Source organism: Helicoverpa zea, chromosome 27, assembly GCF_022581195.2.
Source record: "Helicoverpa zea isolate HzStark_Cry1AcR chromosome 27, ilHelZeax1.1, whole genome shotgun sequence".
Lineage (NCBI taxonomy): Eukaryota > Metazoa > Arthropoda > Insecta > Lepidoptera > Noctuidae > Helicoverpa > Helicoverpa zea.
In genome coordinates this window covers 6,093,558-6,117,292 of record NC_061478.1, presented here as the reverse complement: position 1 = coordinate 6,117,292, position 23,735 = coordinate 6,093,558, and the positions used below count along the sequence as shown (strand labels likewise).

General features: G+C 38.0%; 1 protein-coding gene across 2 annotated transcripts in view; it reads right to left on the bottom strand.

The window, feature by feature from the left end:
• Positions 1-23,228, bottom strand: part of LOC124643314 (homeobox protein Hox-D5) — a 29,778-nt gene extending 6,550 nt beyond the window's left edge. The window contains exons 1-3 of one of the 2 annotated variants that reach the window (XM_047182247.1): positions 23,015-23,228; positions 16,776-17,313; positions 15,720-15,944 (exon numbers count right to left, since the gene is read on the bottom strand). In XM_047182247.1, coding sequence (XP_047038203.1) covers positions 15,720-15,944; positions 16,776-17,277 — 727 coding nt within the window. In that variant the 5' untranslated portion in view covers positions 17,278-17,313; positions 23,015-23,228. Of the gene's footprint in view, positions 1-15,719; positions 15,945-16,775; positions 17,668-23,014 lie in introns of those variants that run through there. The other variant, XM_047182248.1, reaches the window with a different exon arrangement.
• Between the last annotated feature and the right edge of the window lie 507 nt (positions 23,229-23,735).

Sequence of the window (23,735 nt, the reverse complement as noted above, 5' to 3'; positions counted from 1 at the left end):
TTGGCGATTTAAAAATCGGTTCTTACATAGTTTGAAATCTAGACAAATTACGATTTTTTTTCTTTCATCACAACACGCAGACATTTCTAACCTAGACGAGTTCACGGCTAAAACCATACTACACAACCATAGACTATACAATATTCCCCAAATCCCATAGTGCAAGCTCAATTGTGAATCCTACACAATAGAGTTAAGTCGCTCTACAGAGCGTAAGATGGCAATCAACTAATTTAATTCTCGCCCTCCGAAACGGCTGAACACATAATAAGCTATATATCTCTTAGGTACCTATCTCTTGTGTCAACAGTTGTGATAAAAGGGGACTTGGTTTTGAAATATTATCGTGCTTTTTTAGCCGACTTAAAAAAAGGTAGTTGCTGTAGAACACTTAGGAGAAGTTTTAATATTGAAGTTTTTTTCTTTTTTGTTTATTAGTTTTTTGAGCATATTTTTATGTAGATTAAGGGCTAAATCGTATGTAGTTTTAAAGAAGTAGAAATATTTTTTTATAAATAAGCATGCACTAAAACAGTAAATATGCACTATTAAAATATAATTTGTTATTTGAAATCAAGTTATTTTCACTGGTTTCACGTCTCTCCAACTTCCGACGGCTTAAATAATCCAAAGAAAAAAGCGCTCTTTTTATGTTTTCCTCGTGTAACGTTCTATTTTTCTTCTTGTCTGTATTATGTGTGTGTACATAAACTGTTAAATAAATAAGCAAACATTTAGTCCTGTAAACCTTATACCACCCAAAATCATAACCATCTTTCCACAACCGGTTAAACATAAAAACTAAGTAGGTAAGTATAATTTTGATTAAATCACCAAACTCAACTATCCCAATAGACCACTTGCCACTTCGCACTCAAAACCCCATAACATACGAATGAAATGTACCACTTTATTTTTATGGGGCAACCCCATAGAACCATGGGGTGAACATATCGACACGTGGATGGCTTGTACACCATAATACGGTGCTAAATTGATCCTATTATGGTGTTTTTTTGGCACTTTTGGCAAGTAGGGTGTAAAAAGTAACGTGTTAGAGATATATTTTTTTATTGGATGTTTGAAAGGTGATCATAATTTTTCGTTGTATTTATTACTTAATTCTTACTTTAAGATTATAAATGTGAAAGTAACTGTGTCTGCCTATCTGGCTTCTAAGTGAAAAATACATTGAATTGAGTATTTACATTGAAAGTACATTGGCCTCTTTTAATCCAGGTGTGGGAAGTAGTATGCCTCGAATGCGAGTGGACCCACAGGGAACAGCTAATCTCCTCTAAGACCATGTTTTATAACTTGTCTAAGTCTAAAGTCTAGGCAATAGAGGTTCAATAGTAGAGTACTTTAACTTTTGTATGAATTGAAACATTTCTTTTCTGAAAACATTTTTTTTTAATTTAACCAACTTAATCGAGAAGGCGAAATTAATGCATATTTTATTCCTAAATCTAATTACCCTTAACACCCCCAATTAAAAATAAACGGAGCAATAAATAAAATTAATTGGTACAAACTATTCATATGTCACCACCTATTTATTATTCACACTTCTATTTCTAATGACATAAGGTTCAAATTCGCTAAGCAAAATTTTCGTATAACATACCCTAACAATACATCAAGCAATTATGACACTTATTCAATATGACTTAAAGTTGATTTTAAGTTAGCAAGTTTTTAAAGAGGGTGTACATATAGGGTGATTATAAATGGTTATCAACAATAGTTAGTTTTATTTGTTTATTTTGTAACAAATGGTGATATTTAGATAGTTGTTAAACTGGTGATTAGTGAATTTGTATCGTGTTGAATTTTAAATTTGTAATTGGGGTAATTTAATTTTAATTCCTCCGTGTTTCGGAAGGCATGTTAAATTGGTGGGTCCCGGCTGTCATTTGAACATCTTTGGCAGTCGTTACGGGTAGTCAGAAGACTGAAAATCTGACTACCAGTGTTATCAAGAGATATCGTGTTGCCCGGGTAACTAGGTTGAGGGTGTCAGATAGGCCGTCGCTCCATGTACTGGTACTCAGCTGCTTTCAGTTAGTCTGGAAGCCGACCACAACATAGTTATGAAAAGGCTAGGCAGATGATGATAGTGCAATTTAATTTTAAAGGGATCTAGTAATTAGTGAGGAGCTCTTTTAGTGTAAATATAGAGAGCATTTTGTTTATGTTTTATTGGCACCGAAATGACCGAACCGATTAGGAAAATTCATTCACTGTTGAGAGGGGTATTATACTATCCCCGAATGAAATTATCCGGTTACGAGAAGTAGTTTCCACGGGATGTGGGTGAAACCAATAGCAAATTGACAATATTCAAAGTTATAATAATTTTAATTTGATACTTATCTACACATCATACATACTGGTTAAGATTAATGACACAAGAAATTAAAATTAAAATTACACAAGAAATCAAAACTCAAAATTAAAATCCCTCCCTTTCAAAACCCCATAAAAAACAAGAAACCCCATAAAACAATAAACGTAGAGCCATGATTATAAAATCAAGTGGAAACAAACGATTGTCCTCGCGAGTTCTGCGCATGCGCGTGCAGACCACGCCTGGAGCCAGCCCCTTATGTTAAATCCTATGTGAGCTTCTTAAATTGGGATACGTAGGGGAAAAGGTTAGGGGTTCAAAGTATAGGGTTAGTAATTATAATTAGTGATATTGTAGTGGGACCTACACTAATTGTTGACGCATCAATATTGTTCATACTGTACTTGCATTGTGTTCGCCTCCTGAGTTGTCCCGTATATCGCACTACCAACGCACGCTACTAAATATTGTGACCGTACCAAATCCCATGTAACCTAATTGGAGTCAGAAAATAAAAGTGTATTAATTAGTATTCGGTTTATTTACTTATCTCTGACACGACACCCCACCATCTAAATTGGTGACCCCGTGTGGAGAAAGTGTGAACTGTAACCAGTGAATTTGGACTTGTAATTCAGTGAATCGGACGACCGGGGCAACTCACACAAGTGTACGTAGTGTCGGCTTAATATTAGTGCGCGTCGAATTAAGAAATTATAATGTCGTCTGAAGACAAGAAGGTCGTTGTTGAAGAACATCAACTGTCGTCCATCTCCATCACAGCTAGAATTCCGGAATTTTGGAAGAAGTCGCCTAGAACATGGTTTATCAAAGCAGAAGCAGTTCTAAATCCTCAGAAGATGTCCGACGAATCAAAGTACCAGGTCCTTATTTCAAAATTACCCCCAGACGCAGTTGAGCAAGTTACACAGATCCTTGTGGATCCCCCTGAGAAAAATAAATATGAGACCTTGAAGAATAAGTTGATATTTATATATCAAGAATCCGAAGAGCGGCAAGTAAAAAAACTCATTGGCGAAATGGAATTAGGCGACCAGAAACCATCACAATTACTAAGAAAAATGCAAGACCTAGCCAGGGGACGAGTAAATAACGAAACACTCATAGTTATGTGGCAGAATCATTTACCAAATTCGGTGCGAGGAGTTTTAGCTGTAACGGAAGAAAAAGATCTAGAGAAATTAGCATCAATAGCGGATAAAATAATGGAAACGACGACTCCCATAAATAGTGTTGCGACTGTCAAACAGGAACCAGGCCCATCGGGTTCTCAGGACCAAATTATTTCGGCAATAAACAAATTGAGTGATAGATTACAAAATTTAGAGTCAAGATCACGAGGCCGTTCAAATAACTGGCGAAGGAATAACTTTAGACGCAACAGATCCAGGTCAGGGTCAAGAAGTCACACAAGCGTGTAATTTTATTTTTTAATATGTATAGCAGAGTAACCCGGCATGATAACTACCCTTAACGTATTTCGTATATATATACTTAGATTATGTATATTTCATGTTACCTATTATGTATGTAATCACATTAAATGTCAAGACGGACTCTCTAGAAGTGCTCCGCAACTGTAATAGACGAATATGAGTAGTGTATTACATAGATTTAAGGCAGTTACAGGATGTATTGTGTTATATTTTGTTTTTCGATCGTAGGACATTCTGCATAGTTTGTATTGTTGGTACCGGCCGGCCACAATGACTCCAAGAGAGGAGAACAGAGTATAACACAAAGGTTAAGAATATTTTGTACTTAGTTTAAGATTTTTTTTTAGAAAGTTTTATCCTTTTTGAAGATAGATTTTTTTCTACTCTGTATTTGATATTTACTTTGTAATGATGAACATAAGTTTGAACCTGCACTCTCAGGCACGAGAGGTGTATCTTTTAATCACTAAGCCATTAGGTACAAAGCCAGTAGTACTGAGACAAACATGCGCTTATCGCACAACCCGTCAAGCATCTTGTTTCAAAGTTGTTATTGTATAAATGTATACTGTAAGCAAATTTTTGTCGAGACTGTAATTTAATAATATTGTTTGTGAACATTGTAAGCACTTCTTGGATTATATAGTAACTGGATAAGAATATTTTTTTTTGTAAAAAAATTTGTTGTCAAAATTTTTTTTTAAAAAAAGGGGAGGAATGATGTAGTGGGACCTACACTAATTGTTGACGCATCAATATTGTTCATACTGTACTTGCATTGTGTTCGCCTCCTGAGTTGTCCCGTATATCGCACTACCAACGCACGCTACTAAATATTGTGACCGTACCAAATCCCATGTAACCTAATTGGAGTCAGAAAATAAAAGTGTATTAATTAGTATTCGGTTTATTTACTTATCTCTGAACACGACACCCCACCATCTAAAATATTAAAGATAGTGAAAAGTGCATATCGAGCTGAAAAACACTCGAATTGTGAACCTCCTCATTTTAGAAAGTCGGTTAAAAATTGATTGTGTGACTTCTCTTAAGGGGTTTAGATATTATGCATTTGGCTAACAAAATATTGTTTATAAATATACAACGATAGTTTTACGGACACGTACGGATACGTAGTGGCTTTTTGAATTGTTTTAATGAACGTATTTTCATCAAATGCCATGGAACCTTTCAATCTTAAGTAAAGCCTTTATTTATCGTCTTATTATTAGTGAAAGGATTTTAGGAATCTGCTCACGAGATTCAGAGGTATTTAAACAAGGAGCTTTCATTTCACTGTCTGCCCGTTATTTCATCCGTCACCTTCGCCACAAATTAGTATCAAATAAAATCCTAACTAAAGCCACTAGTTTTAACTACCAGCCATTTAATTGAAATCAGTATAAAATCAAGTTAAATATGCAAGAGTAACACCCTCACAGTATGGCGGTGATCAAAGGACCCGCCTAAATAGATTCTTTACTAAAACTGTGAATTTTACCCGACTCCCGACGGGTTTGTTCTAGTGGTGTCCGCGTGTCGATATGTTGATAGATAAACTGTCTTTTGATTACAATAATTTTTAGACATAATATGGATGTTATGAAAAAGAATTCAAATTGGTAGTCAACTATAATACGTTAAAGTTAATAATACATATTCATACGCGGTTGTCTTGAGCTCTACAATTCCTTACCATTTACAATTCCTCATTATTTTGATGGTAAATACGGTTAAAAATAAGACTCTACTGGATATCCAAATTTTTAAGAGTGTTTCTAATATTATATTAACAAAGGAAACTGACCTTTGTTAATCCTTAACCTGACTATTGCATATTTACTTAAAAGTTTAGGTATGTACACAGTTGGTGATATATGAAGAAATAGAACAATCAAGTACAAAAGCACTGCTTATTTTATTATTTTAGTTCTGGGTTTTAAAAAAATCTTAAAAAATCTATCGACACCACACATCGATACGTTCCCCTCCCTCGCACGGGGATCTAATTTGGCAAGGGCTGGCTTTGTTTGTGAGAACAAATTGCTGCCAGATAATTGGCTTAAAGCACCCCTCCCCCTCACTTCAGGTTGCGGGGGACGGGGGACAGCGGCCGCTGTCATTATTTGTCACCTTTTGCAAAGAAGATGGTTTTATTTTTGGTAATCTGTATAGTGTATAAGTAGTATGTAGACTTTTTTGACTAAAGCTTTTCAAAGTATTATTGTTCAATTTTGTGAACAATCTTTCTAGCCACTACCTTCCACCTGACAGTGGTTTCTCTGTTTCGAGAGAACTAATTACCGCATAGGGATAAATGTAGCCTTTGTGTTACGCTGCTAGCTGTATGCCATTTATTATTAAAAGAGTAGCAAACATCTACGTTTGTATTATTAGATAGGGTATTTATTAAACCCTGGTATGTATTTCATTGATCCTAGCGTTGAACCGAAAGTTTCACTCGCGTCCCAGGAGGTACAAATAAACTTTACAGCTTTGAAACATTAATATCTACAAAATCGCCTTCACTGTAACCACACCCCTATCGTTAACTCTGTTGATTTTTAACTGTACTCCCACCAGTTAAGACTTATTCAGTAATTATTTCATTACGCAGTTAATTAGACTATGTGTTGTGTACGGCTTTGCTTGCGTTTGTTTGTTTGCTTATTTATTTAAAAAGGTTTTATGTGTGTTGTTTTAAGAACTTCGAAAGGAGGTTTTGCATTTCAAAATGGCGTTGGAAGCCTTGGTAATATTATATAGGCAATGGAAAGTTATTACATAGTATGTAGAACTTTCAGGCAAAAACTATTGAATCGCTGTAAATGAGAGCCTGAGGAATATCTATCTAGTTAATCTGTCTAGGTTTTTAAGACTTTTATCAGTATTTGTGAAGAAAGGATATAGGCTACTTTTTATCCAGGTGAGGGAAGTAGTTCCATTGAGACGGTCTATTCTAATATTGTTGTGAAAAGGCTAGGCAGATGATGATATAGTTAGGTTTTATAATACACCTAGATCATTCTTATTCCTATAACATTATTATCAAAAATATATTACCTAAATAAAAACGTTTATTTTTAAATCAAACCAAAAAATATCTAACATCACACCTAAAAAGATTATCACCCATCTCAATTTATGTTTTCAACTACAAAGGTTAAGCATGGGTTACCCCAACCATTCTAACTAAATAGGGTGTGTTTATATCAGTCCCATATGTCGACTAAACGGGCACCTGTTAGAGCGGAACACACTAGACACTTTTAGTCGGCCGATAGTTGCTTTGGTTATTCACATACTAGTTAAATTAGTTGGTTATTTACGCAAAATTAATATAAAACTTACGGAGATTTGCAATATTAAGAGTAAGCGCAAAATAGAAACTTTTTGTTGTCATGGGCTCATAAATCTGTATGAAAATGAATGGTAGTACCTACACACGTTACAACGATCCGGTATTTGACCGGTATCAGACCGACTGAAAACTTTGATTAAAATCACATTACATATTTTGAATTATACATATACCTCGTAAATTAGATTAATAACTACATTGTAATAGACAGCTGTGTTGCTGGGAAGTTTGTTCTTCACCGCTTCTTCTTTCCAGCCATAACACTGGGAAATGGTGAAAGGGGAAAGTTTCAGTTAAAGTGCTAATCTAATTGGTCTTCTTTAATAGACGATTTTGACTTTGTCAATTTATAAAAACAAAATATTTTTTCCTACCACCGGCCTCCAATCGGGCGACTAAAAAGTTTACAGTGTGCGCGCTTGCTTACCAATCACATAATTGAATGATTTTTATTGCTGGGCTAAAGTTGGGATGCTGGGCTAATCTTCCGTGAAATTGGCGGGGTTGCCCAGTGGTGGGCTGGTGATTAAAGTGATTGGGGATTTGGTATGGTGGGGTAGGTTTTAATTTTAGAGTGGTAAGTTTTTGGCGGTGGTAATAAGTTGTGGCTTTGATATTATTGTTTTATCGTGTACTTAATTATAATGTATAATTACAAAATTGTAGATTTCTGCGCCCGATGGACGCGGCATGATAGAATGATATTCCGCACTCGGGTAAAAAAATTGCCTAGTCCACGACATTCACAAATACAGAAAAAAACTAGAATTTTTATAATAGGTTTAGAAGATCTAGAGCTTAACCCTACGTAGATGTCACAAGTCACAAACATCTCTTTACTAACAAAATTAGTATAGAAGCCTATCTGACTTTCCGACGGCAAAAACATCTGGAAAATATGTATGAAAATGTAACAACTTACTAAGGTAAAGATATTAATTTTGGTCCCTAGAAAATAAGACGAAGAAAACCACCCTATAAAAAAACAACTATTTTCTTTACGCCTATTACAAACGTCGTAAACAAACAAACAACTCAAAAAACCAACAATAAAAATTAAAACATTAATCCTCCCAGATTATCAACAGCTAATTTTTCAACCCTTTTTCAATCAGGGGTAGTTACAAAGGGGTAGGTGTTACGGGTAGCGTTTCGCAAACAGTTAGTGCAAGCAAACAAGGGTTGATTTACTAGTGTACTGACGGATTGCATTCCGATGACTTGTTTTTTTAACACGCTATAGCGCGTCAAAATTCGAAACATAGGTTTCGCCCCGCGCTCCAATCGAACCGTCGACGCCCGGCGCGCAAGAGACGCGCACGATCCGCTTCGAACCGGCGCGCGGCGGGTGCTGCGTCCCCGCCGCCCGCCAGTCCAAAAGTCTAGTTAGTCCGCGACCCGCTCCGTCAGCAACAACACGCGCGCGCGCTGCCGCGCGCCGACCCTATAAGTCGTGTTTAGCTAGTGTTTTCCATGTTTAAGTTTTGTCTTGTCCTCCCATTGTTGTTTACACTTATATATTTTACTCATTATACGTCCTTTTTACACATTTCCAACGTTTTATTCATTAGTTCGCGTACCCCGAGCTATAACTGGCAGCCCAACGTGACGCAGTGAATCAGTGTTAATTTGTGTTCACTTTTGCATTACATAACAGTTTTGGAACATTAAATGTGTATATTGTGTAATTCGGTAAAATCAGTGTTTAAAAACAAGAACTTTAGTTGTCGTAAATAATATCGCGTAGGTACGCTACGCGCTCGCTAGGCTTGGTTCGTCCGGTATATTCGCTACCACCGCTGTGCGCCGGGGAGGCTGAAGAGGCGGGGGGAGGCTAGGCGGAGCCAAGCGTGCTTCGCGTTCGAAACATTACCATATATGGTTACGGATTTGGGCGTTCGATCGACGCGACGCGACGCATCAATATTATTTACGAGAGAACACTAGAGAGTGCTAAGTTGCGTGACGAACTGTTAACACGGGTTAGTGTGTTCCGCGGACTCAACTCAATCTTTTTCGGTACATTGTTTCGTGCTGCGTTGTGTAGTGCGGTGCCGACGTGAACTTTAGTACATTCTAGGACCTAGGTAGTGCGGTGACCTAGGATACCTAAGTGACGTTCGTGTATTTTTCCGGTACTTGCTTCGTGCTGCGTTGTGTAGTGCGGTGCCAACGCGAACTTTAGTACATTCTAGGACCTAGGTAGTGCGGTGACCTAGGATATCTAAGTAACGTTCGTGTATTTTTTTTCCGGTACTTGCTTCGTACTGCGGTGTGTAGTGCGGTGCCGACGCGAACTTTAATACGTTTTAAAGCCTAGATAGTGCCGGTGACCTAGGGTACCTAACTGTTTGTACTTGTTGAACTTTGTTGGTACTTGTTTCGTACTGCTGTATGTTAGTGCGGTATCAACGTGAACTTTTACGCATTGGAAAAACCTAGGTTGTGTCGGTGACCTAGGGTACCTAAGAGACTTTTGTGTACGTCGTTTGGTACTTGTTTCGCGTCGTCTTTATCGGTGCGGTACCAACGTGGACTATTGTTTATTCGACGTGTGTACGCGTTAGCTCCGAATAATGGTTCTAACGAGATCGCGTGCAGCGAGCCCGGCTTCGGCCGCCGCCCAGTCTGAGGACTTGGCGCCGCCGCTCGCGCCTGCGCCGGACTCTTATCCGCGCGGTGCTGCTCCTGCTCCCATGGAGAACGCGCAAGCTGTCGCTGGTTCTGCTCCGGTGGCCATGACCACTGACCAGCTGCTGCTGCTCATCGAGAGGTTAAGTAATCGTCGCGATCCTGTAAGTACACCTGTTTATTCTGGCCACTTCGCGAAGTGTACTGCGCGCTTTGATGGGGACAAAGCGAGCGACGTCCTTGCATTTATTGACGCCGTCGAGACCTACAAGGAGTGCGTGCGTGTCGACGACGCTAACGCCCTGCGTGGGTTACCCATGTTATTAACGGGGCTTGCCGCCACGTGGTGGCAGGGTGTTAAAGAGACTACTTACACTTGGCATGATGCCGTCGAAGCATTAAAGGCTACATTCGGTCCAAGATTACCGCCTCATAAAATTTATAGGAAAATCTTTGAGCGTGAGCAACGTAACGACGAGTCCACCGACATATTTGTGTGCCACATTAGGGCGCTGATAGCCCAGTTACCACCGTCTTCTCTGTCAGAGGTGGTACAGCTGGATATGGTTTACGGGCTCCTGCAATATCGTATTAGAGAGAAGGTGGCCCGCTCCAGCTTTGGTACGTTTGCGGAGTTGGTAGCGGAAGCGCGCCGTGTCGAGGACATTCTCGACGAGGGTCGGCCGCGCCCCGCTCCTGCTGAGGTTAAGCCGTCGACCTCAGCCGCCGCCCCATCTTCGCCCGTTCGATCTTCGGCCTCTGTTTCTAAGGCCCGGCCTCAATGTAATTACTGCAAGCAGTTTGGCCATTTGAAAGAGGCGTGTCAGAAATTAGCCAAGCAGAAGGCCGCCGATGTTAAGGCGTCACCCGCGCCTGCGCCGACGCCGATCATCACGTGTTTCGGGTGTGGAGCACCCGGAGTCATCCGATCGAACTGTCCGGCGTGTAAAGAAAAGAACAGTGTTGTGTCATCATCAGTGTTTCAATCAGTGTCCGCGAGTGATACGCGCTTAGATTCGCGAGTGCGACCGATTATAGAAGTGGAAGTGTACGGTGTTATCGGTAGATTAGTGTTGGACACTGGCGCTAAACATTGCATCGGTAGTGTTTCGCTAAGAGCGCACTTAGTTAGTAACGGCCAAACATTTACCAATGTATTTACTGAATTAAAATATGCCGATGGCAGAGTTTGTGCGCAAATTGTTGAAACAGCGCAAGTAAATGTAACTGTGCGCGGGGTGACACTGAATGTTGTTTTTCTTATGTTACCTAATGCTACAGATAGCTTATTAGGAATGAATTTCATACGGGGTGCTGGCATGGTATTAGACTTCTGTCGTGATGAGTGGTATTTGCGTGATAATCGGGCCCCTCAGCCCATTATTTATGAACCAAGCGCGTTATCCCTGTCATGTTCGTCTGTGGGTCTTCGCGAGGACGAGGGCTCACATCTTGACGCGACTGAACGTCCGCGATTGTCCGACCTTCTGAATGTCAATGCAGACATTTCCGCTCCAGGGGGAGGACCGACTGATTTTGCAGTCCATCGCATCGACATAGGAGATGCCACACCCATAGCTAGCCCACCGTATCATGTATCTCCTTTGAAGAAGGATCGACGCTGGCACTGGGGGGAGTCCGAACAGTGCGCGTTCGAGGGACTGAAGGTGCGCCTTTCCACCAGTCCCAAACTCCGCCAGCCTAATTTCGAGGAACCATTCGTTCTTAGGACAGACGCTAGTTCGCGTTACTCAGTTGGTGACCTCGTCCTCGTGAAGAGCCATCGATTGAGTCAGGCCGCCAAGGGTTTCACAAGTAAGTTTGCACCCAGGCGTGAAGGTCCTTACAAGATAAAAAGTGTTGTTTCGCCGACGATTTTTGAGATCGTTGACAAAAATGATTTACCGCGGGGTAAATACCATGCCAGTCTCCTGACCCCTTACGTCGGCAGCGGTGAGGCTGTCGTTCATTCTCGTAGGAGGGGCAGGCCCCCTAGGGTCAAGGTTTCCAAGTCGGTTTCAGAGCCTTCCACCGACTTGGAGGGGGAGGATATAGCGCGTCAAAATTCGAAACATAGGTTTCGCCCCGCGCTCCAATCGAACCGTCGACGCCCGGCGCGCAAGAGACGCGCACGATCCGCTTCGAACCGGCGCGCGGCGGGTGCTGCGTCCCCGCCGCCCGCCAGTCCAAAAGTCTAGTTAGTCCGCGACCCGCTCCGTCAGCAACAACACGCGCGCGCGCTGCCGCGCGCCGACCCTATAAGTCGTGTTTAGCTAGTGTTTTCCATGTTTAAGTTTTGTCTTGTCCTCCCATTGTTGTTTACACTTATATATTTTACTCATTATACGTCCTTTTTACACATTTCCAACGTTTTATTCATTAGTTCGCGTACCCCGAGCTATAACGCTTATATTAACTTCACTTGTAACTATGTATGTAAGAAAATCTTGGAATCTTAATTTGACCCACTTCCCGGTCTTCGATTAGGATGAAATTTTGCACACGCTCTGAGTTCTGATGACAATACATGACCAGCTAAGAAACGTTATAATTAATCCAAAAATTTTAGTGTCTGATAAAAGCGTGTTTTTAGTTTTGTAAACTAGCAATTTTTTTTTTGTATTATTGTTGGGCATAGATAAAATGTGTAAGTAGTTGATGGTTTATGGTAGGTTACAAAAAACAATACTTACTTAAAATATTATTTGACTTAATATTTTGGTATGTATCTGGAATTGTGTTTCGAGAGTTGCAATGTAGTATAGACAAGTATTATTTTAAGAGGTATTTTTAGGTTATGAATTAGTACTGTTTTATTAATTTTTCAACACTTTTTCAATCAGGGGTAGGTGTTACAGGTAGCGTTTCGGAAATAGTTAGTGCAAGCAAACAGGGGTTGATTCACTAGTGTAGTGAGTGACGGATTGCATTCCATGGGATGGTTTTTTTTGAGGGTATATTATTGGTTTGTAGAGTTGAAATTGTATAGTAAGTTGTTGTTTTGTGGTAAATTTCAAAAGGCAATGAAATAATTCTTTGACTAAGGAGCGATTTTTCAATCATCAGATAACTTTTTACTGAGGAATAAATACTGGGTCGACAGGTGTTTTCTAAACAGAGATAAAAGCTATGTGGTGATAAAAAATGGGTTCTATGTATTTATAAGTAAATGGTATTAAAAAAAAAAACTACAGATCTTGAAAATGTTCGTATCATGTTTTGAAAGCTCCAATTCCTTTTCATTATATGCTAAAAGTTTTTTTTCTGGTTTTGGATAAGTGATCGTGTGATCGTGTCATTTATATTTCGCTCCAATGTCTCAGTTTCATGAAGCCGTCGGTCTTACATTTCATCTCTAAGTCCTATCTTATTATGATATGCATCTGGCTGTCTGTTCACAGAATTGTAAACTTTACATTGTGACTTTAACTTTATGCAATTACAATACTTTGAAGCATGGTAATTTGCCACACGGTAACAACTATTAATTGCCAGAACGTCCATATTAACATTTTACACTCACTTTCACAATTACCAACTCAACTTATAAATCAACAAAGAAACACAAATTGTGCTCATAAAAATAAATGCCGGCTAATTTATTTAATTTTATTTACCCATAGCTAAGTGACCCCCTGTTCGACTCCCTTTAACACTATTTACCCTAGGGGTCGTTAAATACTGCTAATCATATTTGACGCATATGTCAACGTTTTTGCGAACAAAATCGATAAGAATTAGATTATAGGGCGACATTTTTACGTGTTGTAGAGGTTAAAGAGCTCGGCGGCTCCCAATACTCTATCTATTACTAGAGACAAAAATTTGACATTATTTGAAAGGGGCTAATGTCAAATTCTATCTGCAGTAAGCAAATCGGCCGTAAATCAAAGCTACGCGGGTCGATCGATCATTCGGTTAAGCAATATCCGTGGATAGGTGGATCCGTGGAAAGCACACAAGCCAAAAATACTGGGGTATCAGGTTGCCGGGGTAACTGGGCTGAGTAGATCAGATAGGCAGTCGCTCCTTGTGGCACACTGGTACTCAGCTGCATCCAGTTAGAATGGAAGCTGACCCCAACATAGTTGGGAAAAGGCTAGGCAGACGATGATAGGATGCTATAATCAATCTTTTGTTAGTTCAAATATAAGTTTTCTCATACAAAGACGGAGGCATATTGTTTCCGAGCGCTGATACCTAGATAATCTTTACATTTTAAGATGAAAATAATATTGTTATCGATAATGTTATCATGATTGACGTGTTATTTCTCATATTTGTCAAATAACGTCTCTGATTGTCGATAACTGTATATTCTAGCAGATATTGTTCTTGTAAGTGTGACAATATGATTAATATACGCGTTAGAATTTAGAACGATTCTTTGCTCGCTTTTTTTGGATGCTTTTAGTATTTAAAAAGAATGAAAGTTATTTAGCTAACTGTTTGCGTTTTAAGCTTAAGTACGTTTCCATTGGGCGCTGGGGCAAAAAGTGCTCCAGGAAGAACATCTCGTGCCCAACCTTTTCCTAACTACGACTATATTGATGTAGGTTTCCAGTGTGACAAGATTAGTTGACTAACAGTGTTTTCCATGGAGCGAAGGCCTAATTAGCATCCTTTTATGTTTCTTACTCCTTGAAGTCGTGGTGGCCTAGTGGGCAAAGAACCGACCTCTCGAGTAGGAGGGCGCGGGTTCGATTCCAGGTCAGGCAAGTACCAATGCAACTTTTCAAGTTTGTATGTACTTTCTAAGTATATCTTAGACACCAATTACTGTGTTTCGGATGGCACGTTAAACTGTAGGTCCCGGCTGGCATTGAATATCCTTGGCAGTCGTTACGGGTAGTCAGAAGCCAGTAAGTCTGACACCAGTCTAACCAAGGGGTATCGGGTTGCCCGGGTAACTGGGTTGAGGAGGTCAGATAGGCAGTCGCTTCTTGTAAAGCACTGGTACTCAGCTGCATCCGGTTAGACTGGAAGCCGACCCCAACATAGTTTGGGAAAAGGCTCGGAGGATGATATGTTTCTTACTCCTTAACCTCGCAGGAGAACATGATTGGGTTTTAGTCACTTGTTTTTAAATATGTATTCTTATTAAAAGTGCACGTAAAGTTATGTGTTACGGTCTATGACTTTCATCTATCTACCTAGGCATAAAATTATGAATAAAAAACATTATTTTCATCATGACGAAGTACGAGTCCTATTTGATCATCACAAAATACTTAGGTATAAATGTCTACATACCATGGGTTTACAAATGATAAGATAATATCTACGAAATAAAGATGAATGGCGTTGTTGCCCAATCTTTTATCTTTATAGTTCGAATACTATTTATAATATTTATGAGACATCTTTTAGGTGTGTCTTAGCAAAAAAAACTGTTTTGCAAGTTGTAATATTTACAGAAAAGACTAGTACAAGACATTTATTATAGTGCAGGCACATTTGTTTGGACACAGGTGCGCTCACTATTCCTTCACCACCGGAGTGAGATCAGGCTCAGGACCGACGGCGTATTTTCTCTCGTTAAGAATTAATGTTAATAAATAAAACTGTCTTCTACCCAATTACGGCTGAGCTTAAACTGTTTCTTCAATAATTTATTTCGTCAATCCGTCGGCAGTGAGTTACAATAATTTTTAGAATAGATTTATTAAAGTAACGCACGGTTAAAATTCAGACAATTCTTGTATTTTTTATAGCCTAAACAGGAGGGATTAACTCTACTACATTTTTTTTTTCGTTTAAAAAAAACTCAGCTTTCACTTTTGAGAATATTAAGATAATATAAAAGCGTGTTAAAGTTGCTGTTTTCTGTCACCAAAAATCTATATACAAAACACCAATAACCCGCTATCGAATTCACAACCTCTATTTCAGAAAATCACTTAAAAATCACACCACCTACCTCCAAGCTCAGGTATCCTGTGATAAAACATGCCAGTCCTGGCCAACCACTCGAGCTGCATATGATGCAGCACCCTGTCTCCAGGGTGATGGAAGGCCGACGGCATCGGCGCCCCGGGCGGCAGGCCCCCGGGCTGCGACAGTTGAGGGTAGTTGAAGAGTGCAGCTGACTGGGCTGCCACGAGCGCCGGGTTTTGGGGGAGGAGACCTGGTTTTGGGATTATTCCTGTGGAAGAGAGTTGGTTTTATTTAGACAATCGAAGAGAGAAAGATGAAGAATTTGTGCTCTTTATTTTGAACTGAAACTGAAACAGCTATTTATTTTTTAATGTTATTTTTAACGCTTTAAAATCCGTTTTTGGAAAAATTAAAGGTATTTGATAGGCCCATTGTTGAAATGTTTCAGGTGGTTATAGTACCGCAACTAAGTGCCCCTATTTAAGACTAAACATGTGGGCTATCTTGGACCTATAAGCAATTGAGTTATGAAATCGCAGGGCACAAAGAATGGAAAGTATGAATAATAAAGTATGTAGAGACTATTCTTGGCCAAAATCTATCTATATATATAAAAATGAATTGCTGTTCGTTAGTCTCGCTAAAACTCGAGAACGGCTGGGCCGATTTTAGTTTTAAAATGTTTGTCGTAGTCCAGGGTAGGTCTAAACGGTGAGCAAATAAGGAAAAAAAAATTGCGAGTAAGATTCCCGGGACGGGAGTGATTAGACAAAAACCAACTTACGGAATGCCGCAGAACCACAAAAGTAAAGTACTAGGACAGCATAATTCACCTTAGTAAAGTATACCAATAACGAAATTTCGATGAATGTTTGTAGAGGACCAGGGAAGGTTTAAACGATACGAAGTTCGCGGGATCAGCTAGTCGATTATAAATAAGTACAAGAAAGAAAAATTCTAACGAGTTAGGCTATTGCAATGATGATAAAACACAAGTAGAATTCAAAATAAATAACTTCAAGCCCGCTCTGAGCATTATATTCTATTCCGTAAATATGTATTTGTGTACGCAGATCACTTTATTATTTAGCAAACTCACCCGGTCTATAACTCTCATACTCCTCATTACCCCCCTCCACACCTGGAGAAATAGGGGGACTATAGCTCCCGGACCTGTTCCCATCATCAGACCCTGGACTCGCAGACCGGCTGCTCTGCCCAGACCTTGGGCTCCTTTGCCCAGACCTCGGGCTATCCCGACCCTCACACTTGTTTATCATATTCTGCTCAATTTGAGAATCATAATTCTCTTGATATCTTCCTATGTAATTTTTATTATAGATCAAATATTTTTGGTGCGCCATTTTATCTTGCAAGCTACTTTCTGGTAACTGTCTTGAAAGTAAAGCGTCAATACAAAAGGATTTTTTCCCTTGATTTAAAATGGTTTTTTCTTCGTCTATTTGTTTGTAATATTTCATGTTTTTTGGACTGTTGGATCGGCTGCGGTCCGGGTTCGATTCCGTGTCAATTTCAAGTGGTTTGTCCTGGATGTCGGTTGATTCTCGTCGGTAAGCGTGGGGGATTATTTGTGAAGACATTTTTTTTGTGTTGTTCTGTTATTTACATTATGTTACCTGTTGGAAAGAAATTTTTGCTTAGTAACTGCTTGTATATAACATTACATAAAAATATATTATTCCTAATAGTAGTTTGTTCCTCTTTCACACTAATACTGCTGGATGGATTTTGACAAACCATGGCAGTAATATACCAACATAATATATTAGCCACTTTTTATCTACGTGCGGGAAGAAGTTTACTCGGGAGGCGAGTGAAGCCGCGGGCGAAAGTCAATATTATTACAATTCGTATGGCAAGTTGGAAAGAAGATAAGTTGGATAGATTCAAGTATAAGTATATAAACGAGAGTATTAAAAATGTGTAAGTAATCAGAGTTAATTATATCTACATATTTATAGTAAACTAGCTTTTGCCCGCAACTTCGTTCGCGTGGAATAGTGACTACCAGCAGATTTTTGATTTGACCAATAGATGGCGCTATATGTCCGGAATTATTTTATTTTTATTTTTTTTTTGTAATAAAAACTATCCTATGTCCTTTCTCAAGTTTCAAACTATGTCTGTACCAAATTTCACACAAATCGGTTCAGTAGTTTAGGCGTGAAGAAAAGACAGACAGACAGACAGAAAGACAGACAGACAGACAGAAAGACAGAAAGACAGACAGACAGACAGACAGACAGAGTTACTTTCGCATTTATAATATTAGTTTGGATTAAAATGCTTCGTAGGCCGTAGCACTACGCTGCTACGAGGCTACGGTGCTACGCGGCTACGAGATTTCTTTCCGTAGTAAGTACACTTAGTTAATTACCATAAATTAATATTTTTATCATTTTTATTTATTTGTAAAGTTTGTTTAAAAATTATTTCATTATAATATAATTGATTACCTATATGATTTAGAACACATGGAAATCTGTTTAATGTTTAGAACGTAGTTTATACTGAAACTACTATTTATATAGTAAGTTTTTTTAACTATCTAATATATTTTAACTGTATTATTTTATCTTATAACCGTTATTATAAGTACATTCTACAAATATAATATGTACCTACATAAAATATCTACAATGAATGTTTAAATACTTCTCAGTCAGATCAAATTCAGCCCAAATATTTGACATGGAATCCACAATCCGAGACAATATTGACATCTTCCGACATCTTGACACAAAACGGTAGCACCTTTGTCAAAGCCACGGAGGAAGAAACGATAGCAGAGATGCCATAAGTCAGGTACCTACTCAATACTTTTATTGCTTTCCACATGTATTCTTAGGTGGTAATACTTATAAATAGTTCACATGGACCCTGTCGGGCACAGCAAAATAAGTGGGTTAGGACAGAGGAAGCTCTTATAGGCTATGTTATTTATTAAGATTATGACTAAGATTAAAGTAGTTAGGTAGGCTAATAAGTAGGTAGTACAGGAGACTTCTTGTAGGTCAAATAGGCAAGGTGGGCGTGACCAAAACGACTAGTGAACTAAAAGTTTCACAAAAATAGAAATAGTTTTAAAAACTAAACACACGCTTTTCGTAACGGTTCATAGCTAGTCGTGTATTGTCATCAGAACTCAGAGCGTGTGCAAAATTTCATCTCAATCGAAGACCGGGAAGTGGGTCAAATTGAGATTCCAAAATTTTCTTACATACATACATTACAAGTGAAGCTAATATAAGCGTGTTAAAAATGGGCGGGTTTCAAAGAAGGCGTATAAGGGCGGGGCTAGTAACGTTCCTCGTCGCCCGAACACCCGCATGTTGTCGCGCTACTTTCTTAGGAGACTTTCCGTTATGACATCTCCGCTAGTGATTTTGTTCTCCATGGCAGAACCTTTGTCAAATCGAACTTTATGGTTTGACTGGCTGTTTCACGCGATCTTACTTATGTCCTGAGGGAGGCACGTTGACGGATAAAATGCTTTAGGCAGGGTGAAAATACTAGTGATGGAATTCAAAATGTTACACAAAAATAGCTGAAATGTTTCCATTTCAGGTTCCAAGCGGTAAAAAATGTATTTGGTTTTTTTTTTATTTTAGCAACGATGTGATTAGAAATGGTTGATAGATTTTATTTAGGTAAAGAGTGTATCAATCACGATAGATTGTTAGGTCTATTCTGTACCTATTTTTTTTTGTCAGAAGGTTACATCCCATATTAATTCTGACTTCAGATAGTTTGGGATTGTATGATGGTAGGTAGAAAAAGTTGAAAAGTTTATTTGTCTGCTCCAATTTCGAAAATTGTTTCAGTGTTAGATGGCTATGTCCTTTATCGATGCGCGGTTTATGAAGTAATTCCCACTGGTGTGGGAATGGGTGAAACAGCCGGGAAAAGTTATTTATACTCCACAAATTGTTAAGTACCTACTATTAGTAGACAAACATCATAGTTTATCAATTCAGTAGCCTATTGCATAGTTAGAACTAGGTTTATCAACCTACAAAATTACAATTAACCTTATATTATGAAGCACACGCCTAAATCAAATAGTTGCCCTATAATAGATGATAACGTATTATTAATAATGATAAAACAGTTTTATATTATTTGTTTAGTTAAAATAAAGGTGCGTATTGAACGGTGGTGGCGACACGCGCCGAGCACACGACTATCCGATTAATATTTGTGTCTGTTTTTTTTATTAACGGTAGCTAACTACATCTATCTATATGTCTATAGATATTAATGTTTTTTTTTTCTCTTTATTTTTATTAGGGACTTTTATACAATGTACATGCCAGTCCCATCGGACCTTATAAACTTACTAACTACTTATAAGCTAATAAATAAATACATAGACTTACTATGTAAAACGCAACAATGCAAACTTAATTAAACTATAAGCAGCGTCGGAATTAGAAGTTGACAAAATATAATGGAACATACCAACACTATACACATTCAACTCCAGTTCTCTTAATAAATCCTCTCTTGCAGACTGAAATCTAGCACATTCCGTCAATAGGTGTATAACATCTTCTGGTGTACCACACTCCTCACAATTCTATAGTTTCGGAGCCACCTCGTATACCGTGGTTTTGTGATACTAGACTAACAGCCAGTTTCTTCATCAAAAGTTAAAGCCAAAGTAAAAGTCAAAGTAATGTCTAAAGTAAAAGTAACGGTCAAATTCAATTTTTCTATTAGTTTTGCTGTCACTTAAGCCTTGAAAAAACGAATTTGACCGTTACTTTTACTTTAGACATTACTTTAACTTAACTTTTGATGAAGAAACTGGCCGTAAGTAGAAAACTTGTAGTAGCCGCTCACAGACTGAGGTCTGGACACATGCCGCTCAATAGTTTCGGATTTCTAATATTAATGTTATAAAACTGAAGAGTTAGTTGGTTTGGTAACCCGCTAATGTCAGGAACTACTGGTTTGATAGGTAATTTTTGAGTGTTTATTTTTTTTTTTTTTTTTTTATTTTATTCATCATGGGACAATAAACAGCTACAATATAAATGTTACAAAAATAATTACTTATAATTAAACAATATTGCAGCCAACTACATTATCCACATATTAGCAAAGATATGGTAATAAGGTATGGTGATATATATAGATATGCAGATATGGTGTTTACGGTAGTACTGTGTAGTTAATTGTGGCTAAAGTACTTGTAACTATGTATTTATCGCAATGAAATATTCAGAACTCGCATTAAAAACGACACACTTTATTGGGGTTTGGAAATAAACCTAAAAATACGACCTCGTGTGAGTCGGATTCGCGCACGTTCTACGTACGTAAAAAGTTACGGTTGTTGTACTAGAGCACCCTAAAATCTTTATTTTATCTATATTTTCAGTAATTGATATATGATATAGCGGTAACAAAAATATATCAAACGTAAAAATTTCAACTGCCTTATTACATGAGACACAGCCTGGTGACAAACTGACAACGAGTTCTTAGTTACAGGGACCCGTTTCACCCTTTGTGTAAGGAACCCTAAAAAACCGTCGGACACCAGTATATCAATTATTAACTTTTTTCTAGATTTACTGGGAAGCGCACACGTCTAGATAATCCAGGTTACTGATAGCCGCTAACTGGTAGATAACGGTTGATTAATAACGATATGATAATGTATTCAATTATAGTTGAGCAGCTTTTAATATAGTTAATTAAGCACTTGAAGCTTATCGGTTCATTAATATCTATTTTTAGATGGTGCAGAGCTTTTTTTGGGTTATTTTCCCTTAGGTAATATTTTTATCACTTTACATATCGTTTTTTAATACCTAGCTTTCGGCAGCGATTTCATCAGTTTCCTGAGTTAAATATTTCCCGCATCCGGATAAAAAGTAGCCTATATGCTATTGTGATTTATAAGCTATAGTTATGCGTAAGTTTCATCAAAATCCATTCGGCAGTTTTTGCGTAAAAAATAACGAAGTTAATGACAAACTTGTGTTTAATTAATTTATAAAAGTAGATGTTAATAGTGATTTCTTTTGTACAGTTATTTTTTAGCTTATTTATTTATACTTTATTGCGCTAAGATACATTTTCCATCTATATTTTAAATTAGAAAGTTTATGTAAAAAGGCGAACCTCATCCTCCGAACCTTTTCCCAATCATGTTGGGGTCGGCTTCCAGTCTAACCGGATTCAGCTGAGTACCAGTGCTTTACAAGAAGCGACTGCCTATCTGACCTCCTCAACCCAGTTACCCGGGCAACCCGATACCCCTTGGTTAGACTGGTGTCAGTGGTGGAGTCAGGCTTCTGGCTACCCGTAACGACTGCCAAGGATGTTCAATGACAGCCGGGACCTACAGTTTAACGTGCCATCCGAAACAAAAAAAGGCGAACCTAACGCAGATAATAATATGGGTTTTCTTACAGCAAACCTTTTCTATAGAATACCATTTTATCTTTTTCTTATTATTTTTGTAAAAAATTTGACTATGTAGGTTATGTAAAATATGTAAAAATAGGATATATTGTTTTATCACGCATTTTATTACTTGTTATTCTATTCTTTCAAATCGCTTACAGATTTTCTTTCCATTAATTATATAGGTAGCAACGTTTTTTCTCGAAAACTCCAGATTTTCCGACCAATACATATTATTGCTTTTATATCGGCTATAGGAACTGTTTCCGAAGTTGTGACCACAATTCGGTTAGCTTAGCTCACTTCTGCGGGTTCGTTCCCCGCAGAGGCAAATATTTGTTCAGTATACCTATTGGTTTGTTGGTAATGTTATAGCTTTTCTATATGTTAGGTAGCTGGCTTAATAGACTGTATAGTTTAAAAGAGGTATGGGAAAGTGGTTGGAGTTTATTTTTTTAGCTTTGTGTTTTTTTTTGTGGAAAGTAAGATTTCTTTCGGAGTTTTTGTGTTTTTTTTCTGTCAAAAGAGAAACTTATTTCTGTTTTCTTTTTGATACTTTATCGTCTGTTTTTTGTAGATGAAATTGAATTTTATTTTGCCCATAGGGGAAACATAATTTAATATGAATTACCTACCTACTTAATTTAGTTTTTATGCATTTTAAATCTTAATTTCACCAACATTGTGTGTTATATTTTGTTTATTATTTTAAATATAAAATTAGCATCTCTTTTCTTATAAGAATCTGCTATCTAAACATTAAATAAACAAAATGTAGCTAAAAATAAAATTTCGCAGATAAACACTAAAACTTCATTTTCATCGCCAAAATAGCGTTCAAAGTAGGATTCTTTTTTTATTTAAAAAACTTCTTGTTTTAACCGACATAACACTTACCTAGACCAAAAAAAAAAACTTTTAACTTCCTACAAAAAAATAAAAAAAATCCCCCACACAAAAAAAAAGTTCACACTGCACTTTTTTCCAAAAAACAGTCACACACGAAAGAGGCCGCGCAAAAAATCGTTAAAAACAAAACCGCGTTCGTAACCGACCAACAGCCGTAGTTACCTACAACTGAATTATATTATTAGGACGACGAGCGGCGATTACAGTCATATCGTGTCGTGTATGGGCAAAACGCTTGGGCGTGGAAACCAGAATAACTTGACACTACCATTTCTGAACCACGCACGTTACTTGCAACTCTGGAGCGGCCACTGCAAACTGGTTATATCAACGCCCCACCCCTCGAGAGTATTCTATCTCGTTCTTGCATAGTGCTTCTCCCTCTAACACAAAGGAATTCACGCTTGGATTGTTCTTCTTCTCATCGTTTAACCAAACCGCAGCAGATTTTGTGTTTGAACAACGAAATAATGTTCTTTAGCTCGCTTATTTTGTACTAACGACGTATTTTCAAGGTAGTTTTTTTTGTGCTTTTTATAAGAAAAGGTTTTGAGCAACGGGTTTCATTTTGAGAAGGTTTTGATGAGGATTTTCGTTTGTTATGAGAAAATTAAGGTCGATTATGATTATTTCTGTTGTAATGCTTATTCTACATTTAGGGTTTGTGTGCTTTTTACCACAGGAATATTGCACTAATTTTAAAGCAGTT